Source organism: Python bivittatus, unplaced genomic scaffold, assembly GCF_059951505.1.
Source record: "Python bivittatus isolate LINGU-HERP-01145 unplaced genomic scaffold, Pbiv_v1 ctg000410_np1212, whole genome shotgun sequence".
Taxonomy (NCBI): Eukaryota; Metazoa; Chordata; class Lepidosauria; order Squamata; family Pythonidae; genus Python; species Python bivittatus.
The window spans coordinates 6,267,260-6,292,468 of record NW_028277067.1 but is presented as its reverse complement, the minus strand read 5'-3'; the positions used below and the strand labels follow the sequence as shown (position 1 = coordinate 6,292,468).

The 25,209-nt window shown below is 39.9% G+C and overlaps 1 protein-coding gene across 4 annotated transcripts in view; it reads right to left on the bottom strand.

The window, feature by feature from the left end:
• The window catches only part of RARA (retinoic acid receptor alpha), a 183,324-nt gene that overhangs the window by 6,716 nt on the left and 151,399 nt on the right, over positions 1 to 25,209 (bottom strand). For all 4 annotated transcript variants that reach the window (XM_007420692.3, XM_007420691.3, XM_088143428.1 and 1 more), the window contains 5 exons: positions 14,776 to 14,924; positions 11,826 to 11,967; positions 6,325 to 6,485; positions 3,504 to 3,680; positions 2,751 to 2,955 (listed from right to left, as the gene is read on the bottom strand). In XM_007420692.3, coding sequence (XP_007420754.1) covers positions 2,751 to 2,955; positions 3,504 to 3,680; positions 6,325 to 6,485; positions 11,826 to 11,967; positions 14,776 to 14,924 — 834 coding nt within the window. The remainder of the gene's footprint in view (positions 1 to 2,750; positions 2,956 to 3,503; positions 3,681 to 6,324; positions 6,486 to 11,825; positions 11,968 to 14,775; positions 14,925 to 25,209) is intronic.

Genomic DNA, 25,209 nt, shown 5'->3' with positions numbered 1-25,209 from the left:
AGACGGGTAGCAGGAATAAAAGAACAACATCTACTACTGCCTAACACAGAATTGTGACTTTAGTAAGTAAACAAACCAAATGAATTGCCTATTAGTATCAAGACACTGCATATACCTCTTGGTTGGTGCAATGGAGGCAACATGTTGTGGCTTGCAAGGAAATCTCTAGATTAGAGATCCTAGCTTGCACAGAATAGTGTCAACATCCTTGGGATAAAACTAGGTTCTGGCTGCCCTTTTCCCATACTGGCCAAGATGCTTCCAAACTGACCACTTCTATCCTTACCATTAGTAGGGAATGCGGCATGTAGCAATGGTACAACTAAGGCCGATAACTGAATCTACACTTCCAATATTCTACTGAAAAATAACATGTGAAAATTTAAATTGATCAAAGCCATAAGGTCAGTATCTATGGATTTATTTGATTATGACAATGTCATGTGGAAATCTGTGACTTGGGATGTAAGAGGAGTAAATACCATAAATTAAAAAATAAAATGAAAGAAAGTAAAATAGACATAAGAGAAAGGAAAATGATGTAATAGATATGACTGAATGTGGCTTGAACTTGTGGAGTAGAGTTGATGAATGTCTGTAGAGAAGTGAAGCTGTAGGTTATTTATGAATGAAAGGGCTAAAATATATGTCAGAAAAGGTAAATTGGTGTGCAGGAAAGCAGGAATCCATAGGTTGGTGACAGCTACACATTATGCTCCAATGCATGAAGATATCAAACTCTTCCACCCACATGGTTGCATGGAAATAAGAGTTGGATATGACAGGAGAAACATAAAAGTAAATTGAATACAGTGGGAATCGGTTACTTTAAAAGGATGTGTGGTAATTAATCAGTGCTGGATTGATTATAGAAGTAAAATGACCAGTATGAAAGAAGTATGGTGTAGCAGTCTGTTCAGTCATACTTACTGAAGAAAATGCGCTCTACATGGGCTGCCCTTAAAGACCACCCAGAAGCTACAGCTGATTCAAAATGCAGCGGTGTGAGCAGTAATGGGTGCCTGGAGTCATGTCCAAGTGTCACCACTGCTACACAAGCTGTATTGGTTGCCAGCCGGCTTCCGAGTGCAATTCAAGGTGGTGGTTATCACCTATAAAGCCCTGTACGGCATAGGACCTGGAAATCCGAGGGACCGCTTGTCTCCAATAGTTTCTGCCCACCTGGTACGTTCTAGCAGAGTGGGTGCGCCCCAGGTTCCCTCTATTAAACATTGTCATCTTGTGGGACCAAGGAAGTGTGCCTTTTCTGTTGCAGCCCCCACCCTTTGGAGCAGTATCTCCCCTAGAGTTAACAATGGCACCCTTTCTCCTAGGGTTCCAGAAAACTCTGAAAACATGGCTTCGGGTCCAGGCCTCTGGTCAATGTACTGTTGTTGGGGTGAGGGGGCTGTTTTATTTTGTTTGATTTGTGTCACTTTTAGATCTGGGCTGTCTGTGTGGTTTTAATCTTTTCTTTTTTCTTTTTTGCTTTTGAATACTGCCCAGAGTCCATTGGAATTGGGCAGCTATAATAAATTTAAATAATAAATAATACATACATACATACTTTTGGTCATTTGTTTTGACTCTGTGTTACCCTCTTAGCAGGCTTTGTTTCTAGTACTGCTATTTGTCTTTATTAATTTTGCTGATTGATTTTTTTCTTTTTCAAAAGGTCAGTATATATCCGTCTGACATTTATTTATTTATTACATTTTTTTTTTTTAGGTCTGTCATTTTTCCTTCCAGTGGATATTTTGACTGAAGGTCTGCATGGAAAGGAACAATTGCGAACCTGGATTAATTTATTAATTAATCAATCTAAATGAACTTCAAAGAGATGGTAAAACCCATTTTAGACTGCAGGCTTATCTGTGAATGTTGGGTGGGAGGCTTATATGGTTGAAAATTCATTTTGTTTTTAAGGACCAAGAATTTTATAATGCAGGAACAATGAAGTCCCTTACTCTGCCATTCAAAATGGGAAAGCTCAGGAACATTCTGACCCAATGAGAACAAGGTACTTGGCTGATTAGCATACAGAATGGATATCCCGTTCTTCCTTAACTTAAGGACTTCCTTACTGCTGGACTACTCCTTTCATACCCAAGTAGAGCAGCCAATACAAGTCTAACATCATCTGGGGCAGTGTTTCTCAGCCTCAGCAACTTTAAGATGTGTGGACTTCAACTCTCAGAATTCCCCAGCCAACATGAGGTTGAGAAACACTGATGTAAGGGACAACAGATTAAGAAGGCTAGATTGTAGATATTAACTCTACTGTTTGCATTTTGTAGCAATAGTGGCATGGTGGAAGAGGATTCCAAAGAAAATATTTCCAGGTACAAAAGCAGGAAAAAAAGAAAATTTAGTATTAATACTATTAGGAACAACATACGATTAGTTCTGGGTTGATTGTGACAGTGGTTGGTGCTTACATATGCAATTTACTGGGGAGCCACCAGGCATAGAAACACTAGGCCAGAGCAGGTATTTGGTGCTTGTCATCAGAATGCTATCCAATGCGTGTTTTTCTTGGCTATCTGAAATCAAGGTACCCAGCTGCCACAGCACAGCGTGTGTAGCTTGCTCTTTGGCTTTGGTGGGTAGGGGTCAAGGCACAAAGCCAGCATTCCAAAGTACAATGCAATGCCTCTGTGCATTCTATAGGCAAACCCCGAAAATGTGCAAATGTCCAAAACTTAATCCTGATCTTATTTATTATTTATTGGCCCAGTAATGGCACTCACCTCCGCATATGAGGCAGATGGCGCTGAGGAGTCCTGTTTCAGCATCATCCATCTCAAGTGGCAGCAGCTGGTTGGCAAAGGCAAAGACCAGGTCTGTGAGGGGCCCAAAGCCTGCATTATGCATCTGAGTGCGGTTGAGTGTCAGGCCATCAGAAAAGGTCATGGTGTCCTGCTCTGGGGTGTAGCGTGTGCATATCCGCAGGATCTATGATGGAAAGTATGTTAGAGATATGCATCACAGTTGTTCCCCATTCTTTCTATGTTCTACCTGTAACATTGGTCACATTCAATGTGTAATATATTACTGTGAAGCACAGCTGCAAGACCTGCACTATTGTTAAGCAGAGTATGGCCACTGCTTCAGGTGGCAGATCTCTGGGAAGACACAGTAGCTATCTCTCAATCAATCCTTCTAACATCCTGGCCATTCTGTTCTGCTGGACACTGCTGTGCATGACCCAAGACCTGTTCTGGGCTCCTAAATTAGTCTATTATCACAAGAATGATGGACAACACTATCTTACCACAATTGAGTGATTACATATATAAGAAATGGGGATAGGGTACCACCACATCTTTCTCCTTAGGCCTTGGGCTGATCCTGTGCAAATATGGCTTGTGTGCTTGCTCACAGACAGCAACAACCAGACACCTTACAGATCCACTAATGGCTACTGCTCCATGATGCTACACATTTCCTCATTCTTCTTATCGCTGACCTTTCTTTGAAAAGAAAAAGAACCACCCACTCACCAAGATGTCGAGGCAGGCAGCTTTGAGGAGTGTGATCTGGTCAGCAATTGTGAGCGTGGTAAAGCCTGGCAACTGCTTGGCAAATTCAACCGTCTTGATGATGCACTTTGTGGACAATTCACTGAATTTGTCCCACAGATCGATATCGAGAGATACCCGCTGATCTGAACTATTGTTCTATTAGAGAGAGAGGGGAAGGGAAAAGGAATTGGATTTGACAAACAAGAATGGCTGGAGTTGTTTTACAGCAGTAAACCATATTTTGGATCCAGAATTTGTTATTAGCTTATTGGTTGTAATTCTTTGTGTGATGTGAGAAAGGGAATACCTTTGTTCAATAGTTTCCTGGTTTTATTTTGATCTGTTTTGTAACCAGACCAGTGCAAGGCAAAAACAGTTAAAAAGGAGAGAAAGCAGACAAGGAATTGGCTAAACAAGCCACAATTAAACTACTTATCTAAAAACTGACTTGAGTTTGTTCAATGACCTATGTTTATAATAAATCAGGGCTTAACATGAATCCAACAATTCAGAATTCTTCTTTTCTTGAAGTGGAAGTTTTAAAAAATGTTCCCTGTGTCATTTCTGCTCATCTTGGGATATTTTGCATTCTCATGGAGTAAACAGCTTTTCACTTCAATCATCCAAAGCTTCCTGTAGTCTTCTTCTGGCTCTAACATAAGCAATTTTTATATGTTAACAATGGAGTTAGAAACTGTGACAAAAAATAATCCTTAATAACATGGGAATAATCAGGCCAAGTCTAGCAAACAAAAATGAGGAACTCGGCTTTTATTTTCAAACAACATCAGTGTTGAATGCCATCTTGGGTAGATTCTATACCAACTAAACGAAAGGACAAGGTGGTTTCTTGCCCTTATTGCTAGAGAGATTATCTTTAAAAATGTGGAAAACTGCCTGATGGAAAGTAATAAAGCTAGATAGACTGTGTAGCCTAAATAGTAGCATCAGATTTCATTAGCAAAACAGATGAACTACAGTTAATCAAGAAGTTCAACAGTGCAAGACTGGCTATGTTCAGATGAGACACTGGCCATAAACTAACCAACTACATTTTAGCCTAGCATGTAACATAGAATCATAGAATCTGAGAGTTAGATGGGCTCTGGAGATTGCCTAATCCAATTTAATCCAATCCCCTGCCAGGGGAGATTAAGTATTTTGTTCATACCTTCCACATTTTGCTTTTCTCTGACTTCATTATTTACAGTCCTCTGCCAAGTCATAAGTGCATGCACCAACCCATACTTTCCTCAAGATAACTTTCATGCATTGGGTCCATCTGTGATCCATGAAGTTTTATGCTAATATGTTAGTTTTTAAAGTTTCTAGTTGTATATTTCCAATGTCATTAAGAGAATTACAAGATTTTAATGTGATGAGTTTATTCTGACAAGATGGCAAATGTTTTTACCATTTGCCTTTTTATAACTTTTCATTAAAATGTCACATATATACTAGCAGTAGAATATTGTATTTAGTAAACTGAGCTAGCTTTGAAGGAAGAAGTGTTTTGTTCTTTATACATTATATGAGACTTGGGATCATTAAAACTTTATTAGGCAAATAAAGACCAAAAATTAATGAAACATGTTTGAATGCTTTTTTTACAAATTAATCCATTTCATTGCCCCACAGATGCTACTAATGGCTATTTGTTTTATATGGATTTATATATTATTTGTCCTAAAGTGGCCATTAGGCTATCTGGTTTTAATATGAATTAGCAAACTTTTGTCATTTTCTGCTTTTTGGCTATTACATATTTCAACTCAGGGCTGGCTCTAGACATTTTGGCACCCTAGGGAAAGTCATATTCTGGAGCCCCCTATGTTCTGGCTCATCTTCCAATTTTGTTAAGAATTTTTAAAAAGGTATCCTTTTGTTTCTTTCTTTGAGTTTTTGCGCCTTACAGTTACGATTTTCATCCCCAGACAATTTTTTTCTTTTGTCAGACATTTTCACAGTAAATAATTTTAATTACATCAACACCCACTGTTGACATATGGCAACAATTCTGTGAAATTATATTTAACCCTCGAGCGGGTGCATTGGCACACGAAGTACACCGTTACCTCTTTTCTGGGTATAACTTGGACAAGCTTACACACGACTCACTTGCTCAGTACTTTCCTATCAGACCTTTGTCTTGCTTCAGTATTATTCCTGAGGTCCAGAGTTGTAATAATAATTTCTTTTTTGTGACTTGCAACGTCTGGTTAGTGTGCTGGTCACTATCGCTTGACCGTGTTTGTAGATAAGTGTTTTTGAAAAGTATAGAAAGAAAAAGTTCTAAAGCAACGAGGAAAGATTATTAGATTTTTATACTCATATTGTGTATTTTGGAAGTCTTTTCCATTTTTACACCCTCTAAAAACTGGTGCCCTAGCTGACTGCTGGGTTACCTAGGCCTAGAACCAGCCCTGCTCAACTTGTTCAATATATGAAAAACTCATAGGAATAAATTATGAAATGTAAACAAGCATGGGCAAAAATAGAGAAATATATTCAGCTATGGCTTCTTTTGGGGAGCAGAATTAATATGACTAGTAGTCAGTCCCATCCTTGGTCTTTCCCTAGATCCCTTGATGCTTCTACTGCAATGACTGCCTATACCCCTGTCCCATTACAGTTCTGAAGCACCTATTATTTTACAAATTCCAGAAGCATCCTCTAATGGGCTGTGAAGGCTTGGGTGATAGGTGCTAAGATGCCAATTCATCTGGAGGACACCGAATTAGAAAAAGGTGTTCTGCTAAGCTTTCCCACTCAGCCTCCTTATATCTTGGCTGTCACTCACTGTGGTGTACTTGCCCAACTGGCAGAGGGCAGGGAAAGTCTCCTGGTGAGCCTTGCGCACTTTCTCAATGAGATCCTCCACCTCAGGTGTAATGATGTAGCTCTCCGAACATTCCTGCTTTGGAGCCTCTTTCTTCTTCTTGTTCCTATCGTTCCGGACAGCTGCAAGGGGAAGCAAAGGGACAAGAAACAATCAAAAGCTTAAATGAGCAACCAACCCTCTCCTCATCCAGATCTATGCAGATGATGATGATGTAGCTGATTTAATATATAATGGGAATTTCTGAAATCAGATAATCAGTTCCAAATACAGAATTAGTGGTGCTAGCAAGAACTGGTTTAAAGAGGGAATTCAGGTGAATTGGCAAAAGAAAGCTGTGTCCTGCCTTTCTGCAACTGGCACCAGTACAGCCAATACAATTTTATTTTCCTTTTGAATAAGATACATATTTCTCACCTTGTTTCTGACTGCTAATCTGCTGTGAATTTCATCTCACCTCCCTACCTTCACAGCTTTATTTTTATTATATAGTTAACGACCCTCAAAGAAATAAAGTAGTTCTTACTAGTGGTGCTTCTAGTCCAAAACGGAACTGATTTCATTTAAACTTCTAAAACTAAAGAGATGTCAAAAGATAGTGCTGCATTTCCCAACCTGGTGCCCTCCAGATAGAACAAAATTCTTACCCTCAACCATAGCTGGCCACGTTGGCTGGAGATTAAGGAGGCTGTAAACTAACAAATCTACTCAATACCAAGTTAGGGGAAGGCAAAAATAGTGGAATACCACTCTGGGTGGCCAACAATGAATCTAGAATGTTTTACCAGAATGTTTTTGTTTATGGGCTTGCTTTTTTCTATGATCTAAAGATGGGCTTATCTCACAGGCTGTCAACAAAAATTCTAATTACTCAGGTGCATGCATCTATTTTCACACTTTCACACACAGAAAATTCTGCTTTGGTAAGGAAAATCTCAACAGGAAGCATGAGACAAGGAAGGAAAACTGAGGTATTATTAAATATATTGTGCTTTTATTCTTTGTATGTCACCGGCTGAATAAATAAGTAATTGCTAGAAAGGAATACAGAGGTACTATCCAGGTAGTTGGAAATCTTTAAAAATTGATTGAAAAAGAGAACAAAATTGGTCAGAGCAATCTCCTGAAAGAGTACACAGAGAAGGCAAAGAGAAGGAAGAGCAACAGAGAAGCTGAGCTAAGAAAAAGAAGGGCTGAATGGGAAAGCAAGCTGATAGAAATCTCAGCAGGGGTCAGAGGACAGAAGAAGCTATGTGGCATTAGCAAGAAGGAGCTGAAATGGAGTTTTAAAATGTATCTCTAAAAGGGAACATTGAAAGGAGGAGAAGTCCCAGGCCAATTGTTCATTCCTAGAATCGGAATGCTGGTTAACTAGAAAATTTGAAATAATTTCCCATATTGTGTAGAAGCAAGCTTAGAAAAGTAAGGATACAACTAAAGCACATATAACAAAAAAACAGGACAAAATATGTTTATACAACAGAAGGAGCATTCAGCCAGAGAGAAAAAGTAATGGAAAAAAATATTTATCTCCATCTTCTCTGGAAGCAAGAATCAGACTTGGGGAATACAAGACTAAAGCAGATCTTCTCTGTATCATGCAGCTGATACTCCCTGGGACTGCTGGTTCCCAAGAACTAAAGACCAGTGTTAAGAGGGCTACAGCCCAATCCATCAAACACAGCAAAAGACTGCTTCATCTGCTCTGTCACTGATTTGGAAGAGGACCTAAATACCTTCTAGCTCAAACAGCAGCTCTTCTCTCATTAGCTCCAAACCAGTGCATACCACCATGTGCCCCAACTAACACTGTGCAAGTTACAAATGGTGCAATGCCATGTTGCACAGGAAATAAACATATCTCTTACATCTTATCCCACGCTAAGAAAGCAAGCAAATAATCCATCCAATCCACCAAATTATTTCCCAAGTATCACACCCATACCAGTCAATACCTTATATCTTTTGTTATAGCGTTTAACGCCCAAGCAGAAGCTGAGAAAACAAAAAGCATGGTTTTATGATACATATGTGTACCTATGTGCATGTATATGCTCGGTTGTATGCTTCTTCCTGACCCTAGCAAACTAAAGCTGAGACAATAAAAAAGAAGTCTCAGAGATAAATATAATCTTGTCCAGTTCAGAGAGGCTCTTTACTTCCACAATATTTTTGAATTATTCCGATTCCTTATTGAGTTCCAAATTGCCAAAAGCAGCACTTGAAGAATAATGAAAATTATCACATTGAACAGAAGAAAATCACAAGAACTCAAATATATAAATTTAATAACAATCTAAACGTCCCTTCAAATTATTAACATAAAAGCCAACAAACATCATTAAAAGCATTCCAGTGAACACTGAAATTTTAAGAAGCCACTGAAATACCAAGTAAGACTTTGATATGCCTCCAGTGGATAAAGGTATTTCAGAATGTGAGCACTACCAGATGGAATGTACCTTATGCTTCTCATCACAATCAATAGCCACATTCTCCAGAGGAGATCAAAGGGATCCAGGAGGAATAAATGGAAGAATGTCTTCCTAAAAGTACACAGGCTCCAGAATTCAGCCTAGAAACAGATCAATACCCAATACAGTTGGCCAGAATATGAGTTTGCTGTAGATTGTCCACGCCAGTCAACACTCAAGGTTAAAAGCAGCAGCTTTCAAGCCTTCTTCCAAGGTCTTCCGCACATATTACAGCAATCAAAATACACAGCAACAGAAGGACTGAGGAAGTATTTCTATCAGAAAGAAGTAAGTGCTTCCAATTCATTATAGCTACCTGATCATTCAGCAGCAAAATGGATCCAAGAAAAAAAACGATTGCCAATTTTTTTGGGGGGGGGGGAAAGGTCCCAATTAGGAAAAGAGATGAACCAACAACCCTCCAACCTAAGCTGGCCTACCCTCATAACCTCTGCCTTGACCGTTATGCTTCAATCAGAAGTTTTCATTCTTCATCTTCTTCTTTCCCTCTGTTAATGCTTCCTAAGACCTATTTCAGTCTGCTGTCTTGTACAGGCTACCTGTTTACTAACCTAACAAGAACATCCTTAGACCATTTTCAGCGTGAGTTGCTTATTGATCTGTAAGAATGAGCCAATCAAAGTTAACAGAATTTTACTTCTTTCTCTTGCCTAATTATGAATTAGCTATTTTATGCCAGACTTTCACTTAAAACAAGTAAGCCTACTGGAAACTTTAAAATAAGTGAAGCTACAAGTCCAATAGACAAAAGAAATTCAGGCAGCAGCTCCTAAAATAATTGAAATATACTAAATTAATCTACAGAAAACAAAACAGATATAGATTACAATACTAAGGTCTGTTGGCTGCAAAAAAAGAATAGGCAGGTGTATCAGATTTGAGGCACAGCTTTTTTGCATGTTGGATTTATGGAAGCGTTTCAAAGCCTTGTGTTTGTTGTTCTGCTTGTGGTGTGTCTTTACAAAGAATCCATATGAGAATATCCTGGAGGAAGAAGGAAAACAATCCTTTTCAAACTGCAAGGTTTCTTGAGTTTTATTCTCTAGGAAAAAGACTTTTCCTTTAAATTAATACAAGTGGTGAGGCAATGCCAGATGTGTCTTTTGCTTGGGGTGGGCTGGTACATATCACCGTCCTGCCTGAGGGAGGAGGGGGCGGGGGATAATTCGGAAATCAGTCATGTCTGCCTGGCAAATTCAATAAAGCGCAGACCAGACAGGCAGTTAGGGAGGAGGGGGGACTGGTGCATCCATCATCACACAGAGGTTGTGGGGGAAGAAAAAGCAGCTGGCGTGAGGAAGAGTGAAGAACGCCAAGAGAAACGAGTAAGGGAGGGATTCAAAAGCACATCGTGGTGTATTTGTGTGTGCACATCTTAAAAACAGTCAAAGTGGTCCACATTCTCCATTTCTGGCCTCTGTCTACCACACTGTGTTTTTGCCTACCAGGAATTTCTTCCTTCTCCCCCCAATGCCCAGCAGAGAGGTGGTGATCTCTATCTAAGAAGGATTTTTCAACTTTCCCACAGAGACCTCAGAAAGTCCTTGGTTACAACGGAGGCCTTAGTCTTCCTGCTGCCACACACTCCGTCAGCAAGTAGCACGCCCTATTTGTTAAAATCTGGGTAGCATAACCAGCTTCCCGTCCCTACTTTCTCTACCCTCTGTAGCAGACAAATTCTAGTTCTTGGAAATATTCAATCACACTCCTGGATTCTATACTGTTAGCAACCCAAAAAGAACATAAACTCACACAGAATAGAGTCTGCCCACATTCCCCTTTCGATCATCCTCTTTCTTCTCACTTTTGGATGAACAGGGAAAAAGAGAGCAGGATCTGGGATGCCCCAAATTAACTACTGATTCTCCACACATTTAAACATTTCTTTCCATTCTAAGGATTTATCAATCCAGCCCTTGGTGTTGTAAAATGGGGTTCCGTTCCCTACCCCATTACAGTCGGGAGCCATGACAACTAAGCACCGCAGACGCCAGGAGGGCCCTGTCTGCGTCATTTATCTCTGACATCATCAATCATGGTTGCCGGGGAAACACCCTCAAAATTAGAACAAAGCAGAGGGGTAAGCCCCATGCACCAGGCCTTTGGGGGAAAACTAGAAAAAATCCCAGGTTTCTTTTTTCTTTTCCTTTTAGATGAGAAGGGAATCTTATTTGACAGAATATGCTAATACCCCTATCTGAAGGTTAGCTCAGTTAAGAATCAGTCACAGAGGGAAAGTGTTCATCCATTTCCTCCACCTAACATACAGTGTTGTTTAAAAAATTAGAACCTGCAAATCAGTATTTTTTCTAGCTGGTGCTCTCTGGGATTTATTGGGACTGTTCCCTTAACCTGGAGTTGCTAGTTGGGAATTATGGGAATTGGAGTCTAATTCCTCCAGATAGTATCAGATGGGGGTACTTATTGCTGCAAGACTGCAAACTGAATACATGTTATCTCCACAATAATGATAACAAGAAATCTGTTATTTCATATAGTTAGATGACCTGTCTTTCTCATCTTACTTTTACTCTCTCTACACAATAGAACCAGCAATTGGCTCATCTTTGTTATCTTTTCTAACCCACTGCTTTAGCTTGTCCATTTCTATCTATCAATTTAGCTTCTCCCTTTCTATCTATCAATTCTTCTCCCTCTTCCCTTCTAGGACCATTGTTACTCTTACCTTCACAACTCTGTAGACCTGGGGATTTTATACAGCATTTTGATTTGAACCCTAAACTGAAAATGCCTTAAGATATTTATATCAGACAAAGTTTATGATTTCAGCAAAGGCTGGCCTCTAATCTTCATGGACAACTGAGATTTAAGTCTGGGTCTCCCAAACTGGTTCTTGTGAGTTTCGAATATGGATGGCCATTTGAGATTTGCTATTGTAACAGGATATTGGTGGCCAGCAACTTGGCCATCCCACTGCCCTTCATCTTTCTTCTCTTCACCACTCACATTCTTTGGACATGCCAACTTCAAAGCACTTCTGTAGGCGGCAGTACTGACAGCGGTTCCGGGTCACTTTGTTGATGATACAGTTCTTGTCCCGATGACAGGTATAAACCATGTTCTTCTGGATACTGCGGCGGAAAAAGCCCTGTAGGGTTCAGAGAAGAAAAAATGGCATGAGCAAGTCAACACTCTCTCTCCTACTGTATGAAAGCATATGGCTTGGCTTCCTTACTCACATCCATCAAAGAAAGCATCAACTTTGCTGTGGCACCCTTGCTCTCTGAGAACAGGTGTAGCATTTAAAAAAAAAATCACAATGTTTCCAATTCATAATTTATCCATAATCTCAGTGCTAGAGTTTAGACCATCATCATCATCATCATCATCATCATCATCATGCCACTTGCTACTAGCATTTCTGGGCAGATTTATCTAACAGTATTGAAAATGTTTAACCATTTCAAAAATGAGGTATGCTATTTTGAAATCTTACGAATTAAAAATGGGGTTAGAAATCAATAATGACATGTAGCACATTTATTTATTTATCTATCATGTTCATCATGGTGTTCAAGAGAGCATAATATTTTTTTATTCATTCATTCAATCAATTTATATGGCTGCCCATCTCAAACAAGTGACCCTAGGTGGCTAGCAACAGTAAAAAAAAAAAAAAAAAAAAGCAAAAAACAACAAAAAATACAAAATAAACAGTCAATAAGCAGCCAAGATAAAAACAAACAAACAAGAAACAACCATCAATATAAATATAATGCAAATAATATGGGGTCCTGACCTTGTGTAATGTCTCATCCAAAACCTGCTTAGATTCAGCAAGGTGGCAAAGTTACGTGACCTCAAATTACATCCTGTACCTGCAGCTTTTTCATTGCCCAGATAGTACAGGACATATGTTTTTCTCCATAATCCTTATAAAAATCTTATAAAATAGGTCAATAGTTTTATCTCATATTGCAGATGAAAATAAATACTAAAAATTCAGCAGTAGACATGCCTGGTTCTCCTCTACCTCAAACTGCATCCTCCCAAATTTCTTGGGTAATAGTTGTAGCATTTAACCCAGCTTAGATCTATTACAGAATTAACTGGAATTAAAATTCTGGAAAGATAATTTGGAAAGATAGTAATTGTTGAGTGCATGTGTTATGTAAGTCTCACAGACACACACAGACACTATCATCTATCTGTCTATCATCTAAAATCCTCTTAACATATGGTGTGCTGAGAATTTATTTAGTCTTCTGTTCTGTTAAAGTTGTGGAATTTAAAAAGGAATACAATTAATCCTCAATTTTACAAATCTCAATTCAATGGAGAAAAACTGCAGTTTAGTCAATAACAACTTGATTAAATAACAACTCCAAATGAATAAGTCCAGACAATCTTCATAATTTTAAAGCACATTTTAAATACATGTTATGCATACATAAAAGACAATTTCCCACTTACAGACATACAGCTCTAACGGACACTCCCTTGCCCTTCTAGTCCATTAAATCAAGGGTTTACTGTATATTATTACACCACCAAAAATGGGCTTCATATATTGGGGCTGTATGCATTTCTGTACTTTTATTCTAAAAACAAAAACAACCCACCCAAACTCAGGAAACACAGATTTCATGCTCAGAACAATGCATGAAATTAACCCTTTTAGCAAGGAAAGGTTAATACAGAAAGGAAGAAGAGAAATGGAAAAATTATTTTAATATTAAAAATACGTTGCAAGAGCTGCTGCCTTCTGTTTGAAACTAAAAGCCCACATATGTACAAACCATCTAAGGCCCCGTTTCTAAAAGGAAGCTTACAATTTTAATCTGATTTTGCACAAAAAACAGTAGAGCAATGGCTCTTTATTTTTTAACAAAAAGGGGGCTGTTGATGCACCTGACTGGGTAAGAATGCAGTTAAAGCAGAGGCCAATTGATATGGGCGGGGAAGGAGGAGGAGAGGGTAACCACAGAAGCAGCCAGGCTGCTCAAGAACACATGGAAATGAATCCCTTAATGAGATTAAGGGACTTCGGGTGGAGAAGTAGAAAAGTCTTTCTTTTATGCAATCAGAGGCATAAAGAGCTCTGTGTTAATGAGTCAGAGGGAAAGATCTGCTGGTTGGGCCATGTCTACCTCCCCAGTCTGATCTCTGCCAGCTCAACTCACAAAGTCATGGTGACAGCATGGCACAAGTTGGAGCATGTGCCTGAACAGGTAATGTCACAGCAGTTCATCTTTCTTAGATACAGGAATGAGGGGTACTTTTGAAAATAATAATGTATCATGAATGGAACAGAGAAGAAATAAATAATGGTGCCCTCTATTATAATTCCAATCAGCCCCAGCCATATAGCAAATGGTTAAGGATAACGGGAGTTGTAACCCAAAATATCAGAGGGCACCAAAGTGGGAAAGACTGGCACAAAAAAATATAAAATGGCCTTGTATATGTGCTCACATGTGCTCTCACCAGCTGCCTTCATCCTCAGCCAACAAAGCACAGGGCCTGGCATTTCCTGGAGGAGTAGAAGGATTGAAAGCTTGGCATCACTCTCAAATCTTCCCAGCTCTGTAAGAAGCACAGCTCTGCTCCTCCACATTCTTAAAGTCACAGGACATGGGCAAAGCCCATGGTGACAGTTCCCTGATGATGAGTGGACATTTTCATCAGTATCAACACAAGCCCTCTGGAACAGTTGGAAATGACAGAGAAAATGGTCCTTCTGGACACAATGGCAGGAAAAACACACTAGTCAAAGCTAATAACAGAAACGGTGTTCTCACATTTGTGGCTTCCTCTACATCTCAGTGCCTGCTTTACGATTCTGCATTCCACAGTGCTTCTTTGGAACCCCTATATTTGAGCATATGGAGAGAGCAAACTCATACTCTCATAGCTTTCCTGCTGTACATACCCCTCCATCTATTTCAACTCTCACCTTGCATCCCTCGCAGGCGCTAACACCATAGTGGTAGCCGGATGACTTATCCTGGCACACAAAGCAGGGTTTGTAGATTCGAGGCAGTGGGGGCGGTGAAGGAGGGCTGGGTACAATCTCTTCTGAGCTGGTACTTTGGGTTTCAATGGCTACAGAAAAAGAGAGAGAGAAAATGCATGAAAGAACTAGTGAGGTTTCAAATCTATCTAGAATCTGTATGTGAGTTACTTAACCAATTCACTTTGGTTACACTACTTCTGAGCAAACATGCATGGACATCACTTGCTTTTCCAGTACTTGATATGAAGTGGTGCTATCAAAAGGATTTATTTTAATATGTTCTAGAAAAAAAGATGAAAGATCTATTTACAGAGTTTTATCTTGATTTCCCATTCACACATACAAAGATGTTGTTAATGCTCTTGATGTTGAATGTGTTCCTGATCTGTTGCAAAGTGGACATAAATGAGGAAGGGGTAAACGAGGGTTTATGCTCTTCAAATGTTTGCATACCAGAAATGCTTATTCTACCTTGCCATATCATCAGTTTAACAACAAAAAAAAACCCTAAAAAATTTCTGTTGACTATAAAGAAGGCATGAATGACAAAAGGAAGATACAATTATAAAATTATCTACAATTACAAAATGGTTGCTGTGTTTGTAATTCAAGCGAACCTTTTACACTGAGTATGGGTTTTCAGAAATGAACATGGAAATTGAGAGGGGGAAATGTTCTGCAAAGCCTAGAAAGGTTGCTGATCAAAGACAATCACAATATAAACACCAGTTAGCTTCTTGAGAGCACCACTCTGTGGTTTTAACATCATTTAAGACTGAACCATCTCAGCACATCTTGCTGGGGAATGCTTTTCAGTAACTTATACTTTGGCCAGACAGATTTTGCAACCCAAAACCTTCTAACACAGCACATACTTCACAAGGAAAATGGAGGAGGAATACAGCAGCCCAGTGAGTAAGAACAGCCCCAATTCTATAAACCTGAAAGTTTTGAAAGCCACCTCTAGCATGCTTTCTGCAAGGGTGGGATGGCATCTCTTCAAGATGCAATTTGACATTTTCAGGCCAGTGAAAAGATGTGGGGTTGAGCCAGCCATAACCAATCCCAGGTGCATTAAATGTTGGTGTTGCAGCTACAGGTGGAGAAGGGGGGAGAAGAGGGGAAGAGAGGGGAAGGTAGGCAAGCAGTGCAGCAATAATTGACTTTCCTGGAGCTGGGAGCAAAAAAGTCTGGATTTGGGTGAAGAATGATAAAACTGTAATAAAAAAAGAAGTGTGCCAGAGCATTCACGGAGTGCTTTTTCCTTTCAGCAATATAATGACTAATTCCATCATTTTTTCATGTTAATTTCCATTAAGCAGAATTTCTCAGCCTTGGCAGCTTGAAGGTATGTGGACTTCAACTCCCAGGATTCCCCAGCCAGCATGTCTACATATCTGCCAAGGTTGAGGAACACTGGTACAGAGTATAAAATAGGGAATCACCTATCCATCAAAGGGAAAAGAAGGGGGAGAAATTAAAGTTGTGCTATAAAAGGGAACATTTAGCATTAGGTAGACATAGGAATGATGAATGGCAAGTGGGCTTAAAAAAGTTTCTTTTAAAGCCCTTGTTAATAACTTCTAGAGAAAAATGGATAAATAGCATAAGATGGGGAAAGAAGTAACATCAGTTTCATAAAACCAGGATACAGCTAATGGAGCAAGAAGGTGGTTATTATCTCAGCCTCTAAAATGAAAATGTTGTCTTATTGAGTAACAGCAAATGGGGAATGGATAGCCAGGATTCTGAGAAGCTAGTCTTCAAAATTAGGCAACGTAACAGTTCCATCCATCAAAATCCCATGGGCATAAAAGCATGCAAGCTTCCAAGTTATACAGAACCCATCAGCAGGCAAAATGAAAAAGGCACTTAAAGAATGGAGAAGGGGGAGATTGGGGCAATCCAGATGAAAGAGTGGCATTGCTCAGCAGGGAAACTGAAATGGGTACTTCTCCTGTTTTGGGTGGGGTCGCAAGTCTTTCTGAAGTATTTCAATTTGATGATTCTCCTGAACTCAGCCTTGTGCCATGACAGTCAAGTGGCAACAAGGGCCATAATATTTTTGTCCTGTTTTGGCTGGTAAGCTAGTGTTGCTTAGTGTTCAAGATATTAGACTGGGATCTGGGTTCAAATTCCCATTGGTTAGGAAGCTCACTAGATGACCACAGACCATTCAATCTCTCTGCTTAACCAGTCTTCCAGGGTTGTAGTGAGGATAGAAAGAGCGAGACAGAAATGCTGCAAAAACAACAACTGCAGTAGAAGCCAGCCCTAATCTGTTATATAAATCTTGGCCATGTTCAGGTTAGATTAGTGCAGTGAGGGCTGCTTTTGAATTACATTTGGAAATGGCAACTGATGCAGAATACTGCTGCCTGGGTGGTATTAGGAGTCCGTTACTTGGAATATATTGCTCTACATTTTTGGAACTGGACTGGTTTGCAGTTTGTTTCCAATTCAAAATGCTATTTTTCACTTTTAAAACCATAATTAGTTTGGGGCCAGTCCATCTGGAGGATGACTGATTTCCATATGATGCCACTAGCATGCAGAGATCTTTGGAAGGCCTTCCATTCATTGCCCAGGTATAACGGTGTGCGTGTGCATGTGTGAGAGAGAAGGCCTTTTCCTCTGAGTGTTCTCCCATCCATGGCAATTTTTAGCCTTTCCTTCCAACCTATCAGTGAGGATGGCGCTCTTCCATCAGGTTTTTCATTCCAAACGGAATGTATAGTCTCAGTCACTTTATTCCTATGTTTTTGTTATAAAAAAAAAAAAAGATTAGAAATAGCATCACTCTTTTGTAACAAAACATTTGGTTTAAAAATTAGTATTTTAACATTTTTATTTATTTTCATGTCTTTATGCTGCTTTGTAGAGCCCTAATGTAATATATAAGGTAACATAAAAGATAAGAGCGCGATGGAATTGTATGTGGCTCTATATCTCACCTAGAACGTGTGCACCACAGATCAAAGCCACACAGACACTTCTAAGGAAAATCCTACCCAATGCGATCTAGGCTAGATGGAGACCACCCTCCAAACTTCCAGCAGGCTGTCCTCTAGCTCCATGAAATGCATTCAACCCCCCTGACACTCACGTACATAGGTTTATTGATATAACCTCAGCTCTGGCACAACCTGTTTCAAAAGGCTTGTTCCCATGACTCCTGGCTGAAGAAACAGCTCTAACTCCAGACACAAATGAGAGGAGATAAGGCCTGCCTTCCTTTAACAATCTGGGGGTGGGTGATCTTGAGGTTGGAGGCAGAGAGAAGACTGGGAACAGAGTAGCTTGGTGGCTTCACTACTGCACTGAAAAAGCTGCAAGGGGAAGGAGTCGCATGAATCCTGGCAAATCACAATGGCTGGTCCAGACTTGCGTGTGCACTGGGCAACAATAACAAAAAAGCATAGCCAGCACATGTGTGTTGTGTTTGCTGCTCCCCCAGGCATGAAAAGGTTAAGGCATTTGGCTGCACATCCACAGCCCCTTTCCTGTAGGATGTCTGCCGATGTTTTTCTTCAAGCCACAGTCCGGAGTAAACCAGTCAGACAGGATATTAAAAAGCTTGGCCCCACTCAGGGAGAACAGGCCTTCAGATGGGAAAGGCCTCCAGGCCAGTCCCCCAAGGATGGCTTTGATTACCTCCTTTTTAGCCAAAAAAACAAGCAACCCCCCACACGTACATACGTACATGTACGCGCACGCACACACACACACACAATTCACAGGGAAAGGAGCCAGGATGTGAACCCAGCAAACAAAAGGGCTGGCACATGCCAGGAGATTAGACATGAAAGGGGATGCGTTGAATGGGGCCTCTACTCAGGAAGAGGCTCAGAGCCGGGGAATGCACCCTGAGGATTTCCACCAACTCACAGCCCGTAACATCCCCACCCTGACAGTGCAAAACACAAGACTTCTCTGGGCTAATCCCTCCCTCCGTTAACACACATAGGCGTGGCCCAGAGCCAACTGCAAGGGAGACTAGAGGCATACAGCCGTGGCACAGAAAAGCAGTAAGGCAGTCAAGCTGTGCAACTGAGGCTTGGTTTCCATTCCTAATTCTGGGCAGGATAACAATGGTCCAATAGGTTGATTCATAACGGAAGAGAGGCTAGAGGCCTTGTCTGATCTGGAAGTCCTCAAACTATGACCCCAAAAGTAGAGGGGGTTGGCTGTGGTTAAGCCAATAATAAGGCAAAGGCACACTATAGATGATCAGAGGAACTCTTCTCGAGTTTCAGAAGTTCTGTTGCATACCTGTGGAACTGAAAGTAGATATTAGCTATACAGTCCCACGAGAAGACGCTGCTGCTTTAAAGAGTTGCAGACATGTTAAGTTGAAGCTTCTGTGCACTGAGAAGGACCTTTGGGAATAAAACCAGAAATGTTGCACAGCCATACATTTCAGAGCATTCCAAAATGTCATTAGCTCCCTCAGCCAATATGGCATAATCCAGGAAAGGTTTTATTACATCATTCTACTGAATAGGTTTATTAAAGCTCAGAGTTTCTTACACTGGAAAACAACTAGGTGAAGTTTGGATGGGGGAAATTAGGGCTCTTATGTTAAGAGAGCAATATGGCTTTCTGGAATGGAAAAGCATGGATATTTGGGATAGCTGAGTTTTTGGTTCTGATTTTGAGAATAATTCAATCTAGAAAATAACCATGGAAGAAAACGACAAAGGTCCAACAAGTAAATTTCCAGAGTCCTATCTTTATCCTTATTCATATCTCTCAATCCGGCTACCGACCCTCTTTCTCTTTCTCTCTTTGAAGAACCCAAATATCTTGAAGTAGAAAGGAAGAAAATATTCTGATGCAGGGATGGACAGAAGAACCAATTTTCTGTCAGGAGTTGCCAGCCAGCAGGAAGTTAGCCGTGGACAGAATCTCAGCTAAGAGTAGATGGGACCATCTAGATTTTCTCTGGTTCTGCAATCCTCTTTCGTCCCTTTTTTCCCCACTCTTTTTCACCTGTGTGAAATAAATTTAGCCAAGCATCACGGACTTCTTATCATTAATCTGAAGTTTGGTGAAATATAGGAGAACACAATCAATGCATTTTGAGGCATTTATGGTCAAGACACTGAGTGTATATAATTCAACACATTTTAAGTAAGTTGCATATGTCTCCCAGTTCACCATGCCGGGAGAATAAAACAAACTTGGGGATTTATACCTTCCTCTACTCTGGGTTGCCCTGGTTCTCTTTTTTTTCTCTCTCTTAAATGCCCTAGATTTCTTCAGATATTCTCTTTCCTGAATGCACACACACAGAGCCGAATATATGCCATACCTCATTTCCTTTCTAATGTCTGCAATTTTGCCATATACTCTATAAAACTTTGATGTCACCAAATTAACACTGGATAGTGTACATTTATTTCTGAACTAGGAGCTTTTCCAGCTGATTTAGAGGGCATGAACTTGGAAGCAGCCAGTGCAGACTATGCTTTCTATCAACACAACTATATTCTAAAGCAGCGTTTCTTAAACTTTTTTCTCTCAGGACCCCTCCCCACTTTTAAAGATAATGGAGGACCCCAAAAGATCTTTTATTTCTATGGGTTATACTTATGGATATTTACCATAATAAAAATTAAAATTAATGCATTCACTGCTGCTACTGCTTCTCACAATTGCTTGGTGGGATTTTAATATTGTATTATTTTTCAACATAAGCTGGCAAATGATTTTGATTTCAAGGACCTGTGAGAGGGTCTTGGGGGACCCCCAGGGGTTCTAGGACCATCCTTTAAGAAACACTGTTCTAAAGGATAAATCTAGCTCCACCAACCCACTTGGAAGAGACAAGCATTTTTCCAAATTCTCTTTCCACACTGACTGCCATCTTACCAAAAGATCCAATATCAGCTATAATGTTCTAATCTATTTCCATTTTCTAGAGTCAATGTTTCTAATAACAACAACAACAGTATACTTTTTTCATCTTTCAAGATATTTTGCCTCAGATTTTAAGGAGTAGCAGCTGCCCAACCTATCCAACTTGGGATCTTAATTCTTCAAAATGGGGCAGTTGCCATACAAGAAAAAGCTGTCCAGCACCTTACAAACAGGCCTAGTGCTAGAAGAGGGAATGTACAATTCACAATGGATTGTTTCCAGCACACATACACACACACACACACACACACACACACACACACACCGCTGCCAGAGGCAAAGACAAAAGGCAAAGCTAGTAGCTAGAACAACGAGTGACTGTTCCCCTTGCCAACAGAATGACTGTTGGGTCACCCAATTATGCCCACAGAGGAGCAAATTAACTGCTCCCTGACATGCCGTTACTGGGCCAGTGCCCACCTCCTACCCAAAGGCAGCAAACAGAGGTCACATTCTTTGACAAAAACTGAAGGTGGGGGAGGAGAGAGGTCCATGCTTTTGGACTCTGCGGGGGAGGAGATGTGGGCATCATCCTCCCCGTCATATTCTCAAATTGTCCCTTTAAGCAATAGAATTTGGGGAGGGGGAAATTATTCCAAGGAAAGTTTTCATGATCCCCTACCTTTACTGTAAAAAAGGAAGTGTTCCCAATGTGTGTTTATAGAATCATGTTTTAAAGTGTCAATTCTTCTGCCCTTGTGGAACAAACTTGTACAGATAGTGTTCATCTTGGACTGGCAGCCCATCTTCTCTCTTTAGCCACATCCATTTAGCAGCATATGCTACCAATCCTATGAAGTTACTTAAAGCAATGGGTATGAATGAGCAAAAAGAGGACACCTGACCCCATATGCATGTCCTTCCCTTATCCTTGAAGACTTATCCCACAGACTTACAATTAAGAACCAGAGGTGGCTGCTAGAACATAAGGCAGGCTTAGCATTGTCTGCACATTTCTTGACAGAATTTTGAGAACAGAGTCTAAAAAGCATTTTGAGAACACAGTCCAAAAAAGCTTTTGAAACCCTTAAAGCTGCTTCTTTTATCATTGGTAACACTTAGGCTCATTCTCCACACCTTATCCATTTAGTTTCATTACTTGGGGTGGGGATGGGAAGGGAGCAAATGTCAGAAAAGGTCAGTCATTCTGCTAAAAGAAAATACTTAAGAAAATAACCGAAAAGGAGTGTGGACAAGATTGGTTTTCCATTTGGCTGAAAAATCTAGCAGTACTTTTTGGTAGTCCAACAAAGCCAGAAGTCAAATGGGACAATATTTGATTTACTTTCAGATGTACAACACTTACTGTAAACAATATTATAGAGGTAGTGGTTCACTATTCCTTCCCACAAATTTTCTTTAATAATAATGGGCACTGGAAAACACTGGAGAGTTAAAAATGGAAAACCTCATGTACTAAACATGTATATTAACAACTTCGGTGTTCCAGAAAACAGAATCACTTACAAGATTCTTTAACTACCAAATGTTAATTCCTTAACTCTGCTTTTCCATACTGCAGAGAAAAGTGGCAAAGATTTACCAACTACAAAAGGCAGGGATGGAAAATCTGCCCAGAACAGCTGCTCTATCAACTGAGAAATAAAGCAGGTGCCATAGGGTAGAATAAGAACTGTAGCACATTATCTTAGACTAGTAAACTTATAGGTTAATAACATACTCTGTGGTGAAGTTCCTTTTGACTGTCTTGACCAAGATGCCAAACAGGTGATATTGTTATTCTGAACAAATGAGTTACAGTATTATGAGAAAGATGAGAACATTTTTCCATCTCTTTCCTGTACTGAAGAACATTACCCAATAAAGTGGAGAAATGATATCTCCTGACCAATTCACTGAAGAAGATGGAGATAGTTCCCAACGCTGCCTGGAGGCCAGGAGTAGGGGAGGCATTAAAAAGAGCAGTTGACAAAGGATGCAGGCTAAGAGGTATACAAAGGCGGACACTGTGGTGAGTGAAAGTCGCTGCATGACAAAGGGGGAAAGAGAAGGGTTGCTAGCAGAGAGTTGAGAGGGTGAGCTGGCAAAGGATTCAGGCTAGGTGAATTATCTCCCTCATCCAGAAATGCCTGATAGTTTGAGGAATGCCTAGCCTCCCCCGCGTCTTGCACGTGCAGTGTTGGAACCTTCAAAACAAAGAACTCATAGAAAAGGCAATACATAAACTATTATTTAATTCTCTGAACATATTTATACATACACAACTAAGCAAAATTAGGTTTAAGACATTCTTAGAGGAATCTCTTTCTTTGACATGCTGTGGGAAAGAAGTGTTATGAAAGATTTTAGATTGAGTTGGATTGAATCAGCAACTGAGTGCAAAAGTTTGCTGTAAGCACAGTATATGTGCCTGGGAGGATCTGATGGGGCATAAAACAGTCCAGTGACTGATCAATCCCTCTGTTGGCAGCGCACATACAGATTTGCATTTGATCACTACAGGAAAGAGAGGCTTGTATATGCCTCCCACATCAGAGGCCAAGCCCCTTGACAGAGAAGGCTGGAGATAATGAAATGAGAAGCAGGGAACATATCAGCCTCTCATTCCGAGAAATGACCTGTTATGGAGATTTCCCATACATATACACCAATGTTTCTCAAACTTTGCAACTTTAAGACGGGTGGACTTCAACTTCCAGAATTCCCCAGCCAACCTGTCTGGCTGGGGAATTCTGGGAGTTGAAGTCCACCCATCTTAAAGGTGTAAAGGTTGAGAAACACTGATATACACCAAGGAGAGAGAAAATGGGATCCTCCTGGGCCTCCTGGGGATCTCTCCATCCATGAAGAATGTGCCTGTGGTGGACAGAATAGAGCCCAGTACATTTATCACATATTAAAAAAGTCAATCTCTCTCTAAAAGACATTTTCTCTGAAAATTTATCACCAGCTTTTTGTTTATCACCTTTGCAGGAACCTGCCTTTATATGAGATTAGATTATTGTTCAGTATTATCTAGAAGTAGTAAACTGAAAGCTGGTATATACTGCTATTTTCTCTACTCAGCTCTTTTTAAACAGAGCGACTGAGAACCTTTTGTGAGCAAAGCAAGCACAGTCCTATTCTTTCAGGAAAAACTAATATTTGTAGCCTCCCCACTGGATGCCAACATTACTGAAGTGGATTTGGAAGAAGAATGAATCATATTACATTTTTTAAAAAACAAACAACTACAGTCAAATGTGATTTTGAATTTTCTTATTTTCCATCACTACGTCCCTAATTATAAAATATGGGAAAAACAACAACACATTTCAGTAGAACAGGGTTATGAAAATGAGAGAGAACAGGGATTAAAGGCAAGTCGACAAATAACTTTTTTTAAGTAAATATCAAAGCAATGTGCTTAAGGAGAATTGGACTAAATTTTCGGAGATTAAATTCAAATTATGAATGAGATGAAGATTCATTCTGGTCTTTGAGTTGAATGAAGGCTTTTAATAAGTATTTCAGATTACAAATCAATGTACTGCCAAAAAAGAGAGACAATAAAACAACCTGAATTCTGAGCATAGTCAGTATTCTGAAACCTCCTCCTAGTCCCATGGCCTTATGAAATTTGATTTCTCCAGTAGATTCACAACAAGATCATTCAAATACACACTTAAGTAACAGACAAATCTGTGTGTGAGAGTGGTAGAACACATAACTCACAAAATACACACCAAAGGGGTGGTTCAAACACCTCAAAAGGACACCCCCCAAAATATAAAACATACGTAATCAGATACATATCAGCCCAAACCACAATCTAGACACAGTTCTAAAGCTAGCAAAAACATATTGTGCCCAGAGTATGCAATGGCTAGATTATACTGGTTTAGTACTAAGACTGAAGTATGAAGCTCAGTGGATAACTTCATGTCAACCTCTACCTCTCAGCCTTACCTACCTATTTTATCCTGCCTGAGGATAAAACAGAAAGATCCCATTTATACTTCTTGAAGGGAACAGTGGATATAATAATATAATAAACAATGTTCTTTTTTATATAAAATAAACTTGTGTTCGAGAAGCTGGATAAAAATCTGCATGCATTAACTTGTTCAGAGACTAGGAGAAGTGGAGAATAAAAAGTGGCCCTATCACTCTTAGTAAGATTTTCTGCCAAATCTCACTTGAGCAGGAACAGCCTAATACGGCAGAAACCAGAGACTATGTGGAATTTCAGCAACAAGATATACTTAAAAGTTCACAACTATTTCTAACTTGTACTAGGATCACTTCTTGGGGGTAAAAAAGTAAAAACTACCTTGAATTGAGCAGGGCTATATCAACAAATCTCTGTAGTTTCTTTGACTATAGGAGGAAGTGCTTTGCCACTGCCACCTTCAGGTTTTGCCTCATTTTGTTTTAATTCAGTCTAGCATACAGACTTGGGATTTCCTAGTGGTCTACTATTCAAGTATTAACAAGGTCCAACACTGCTTA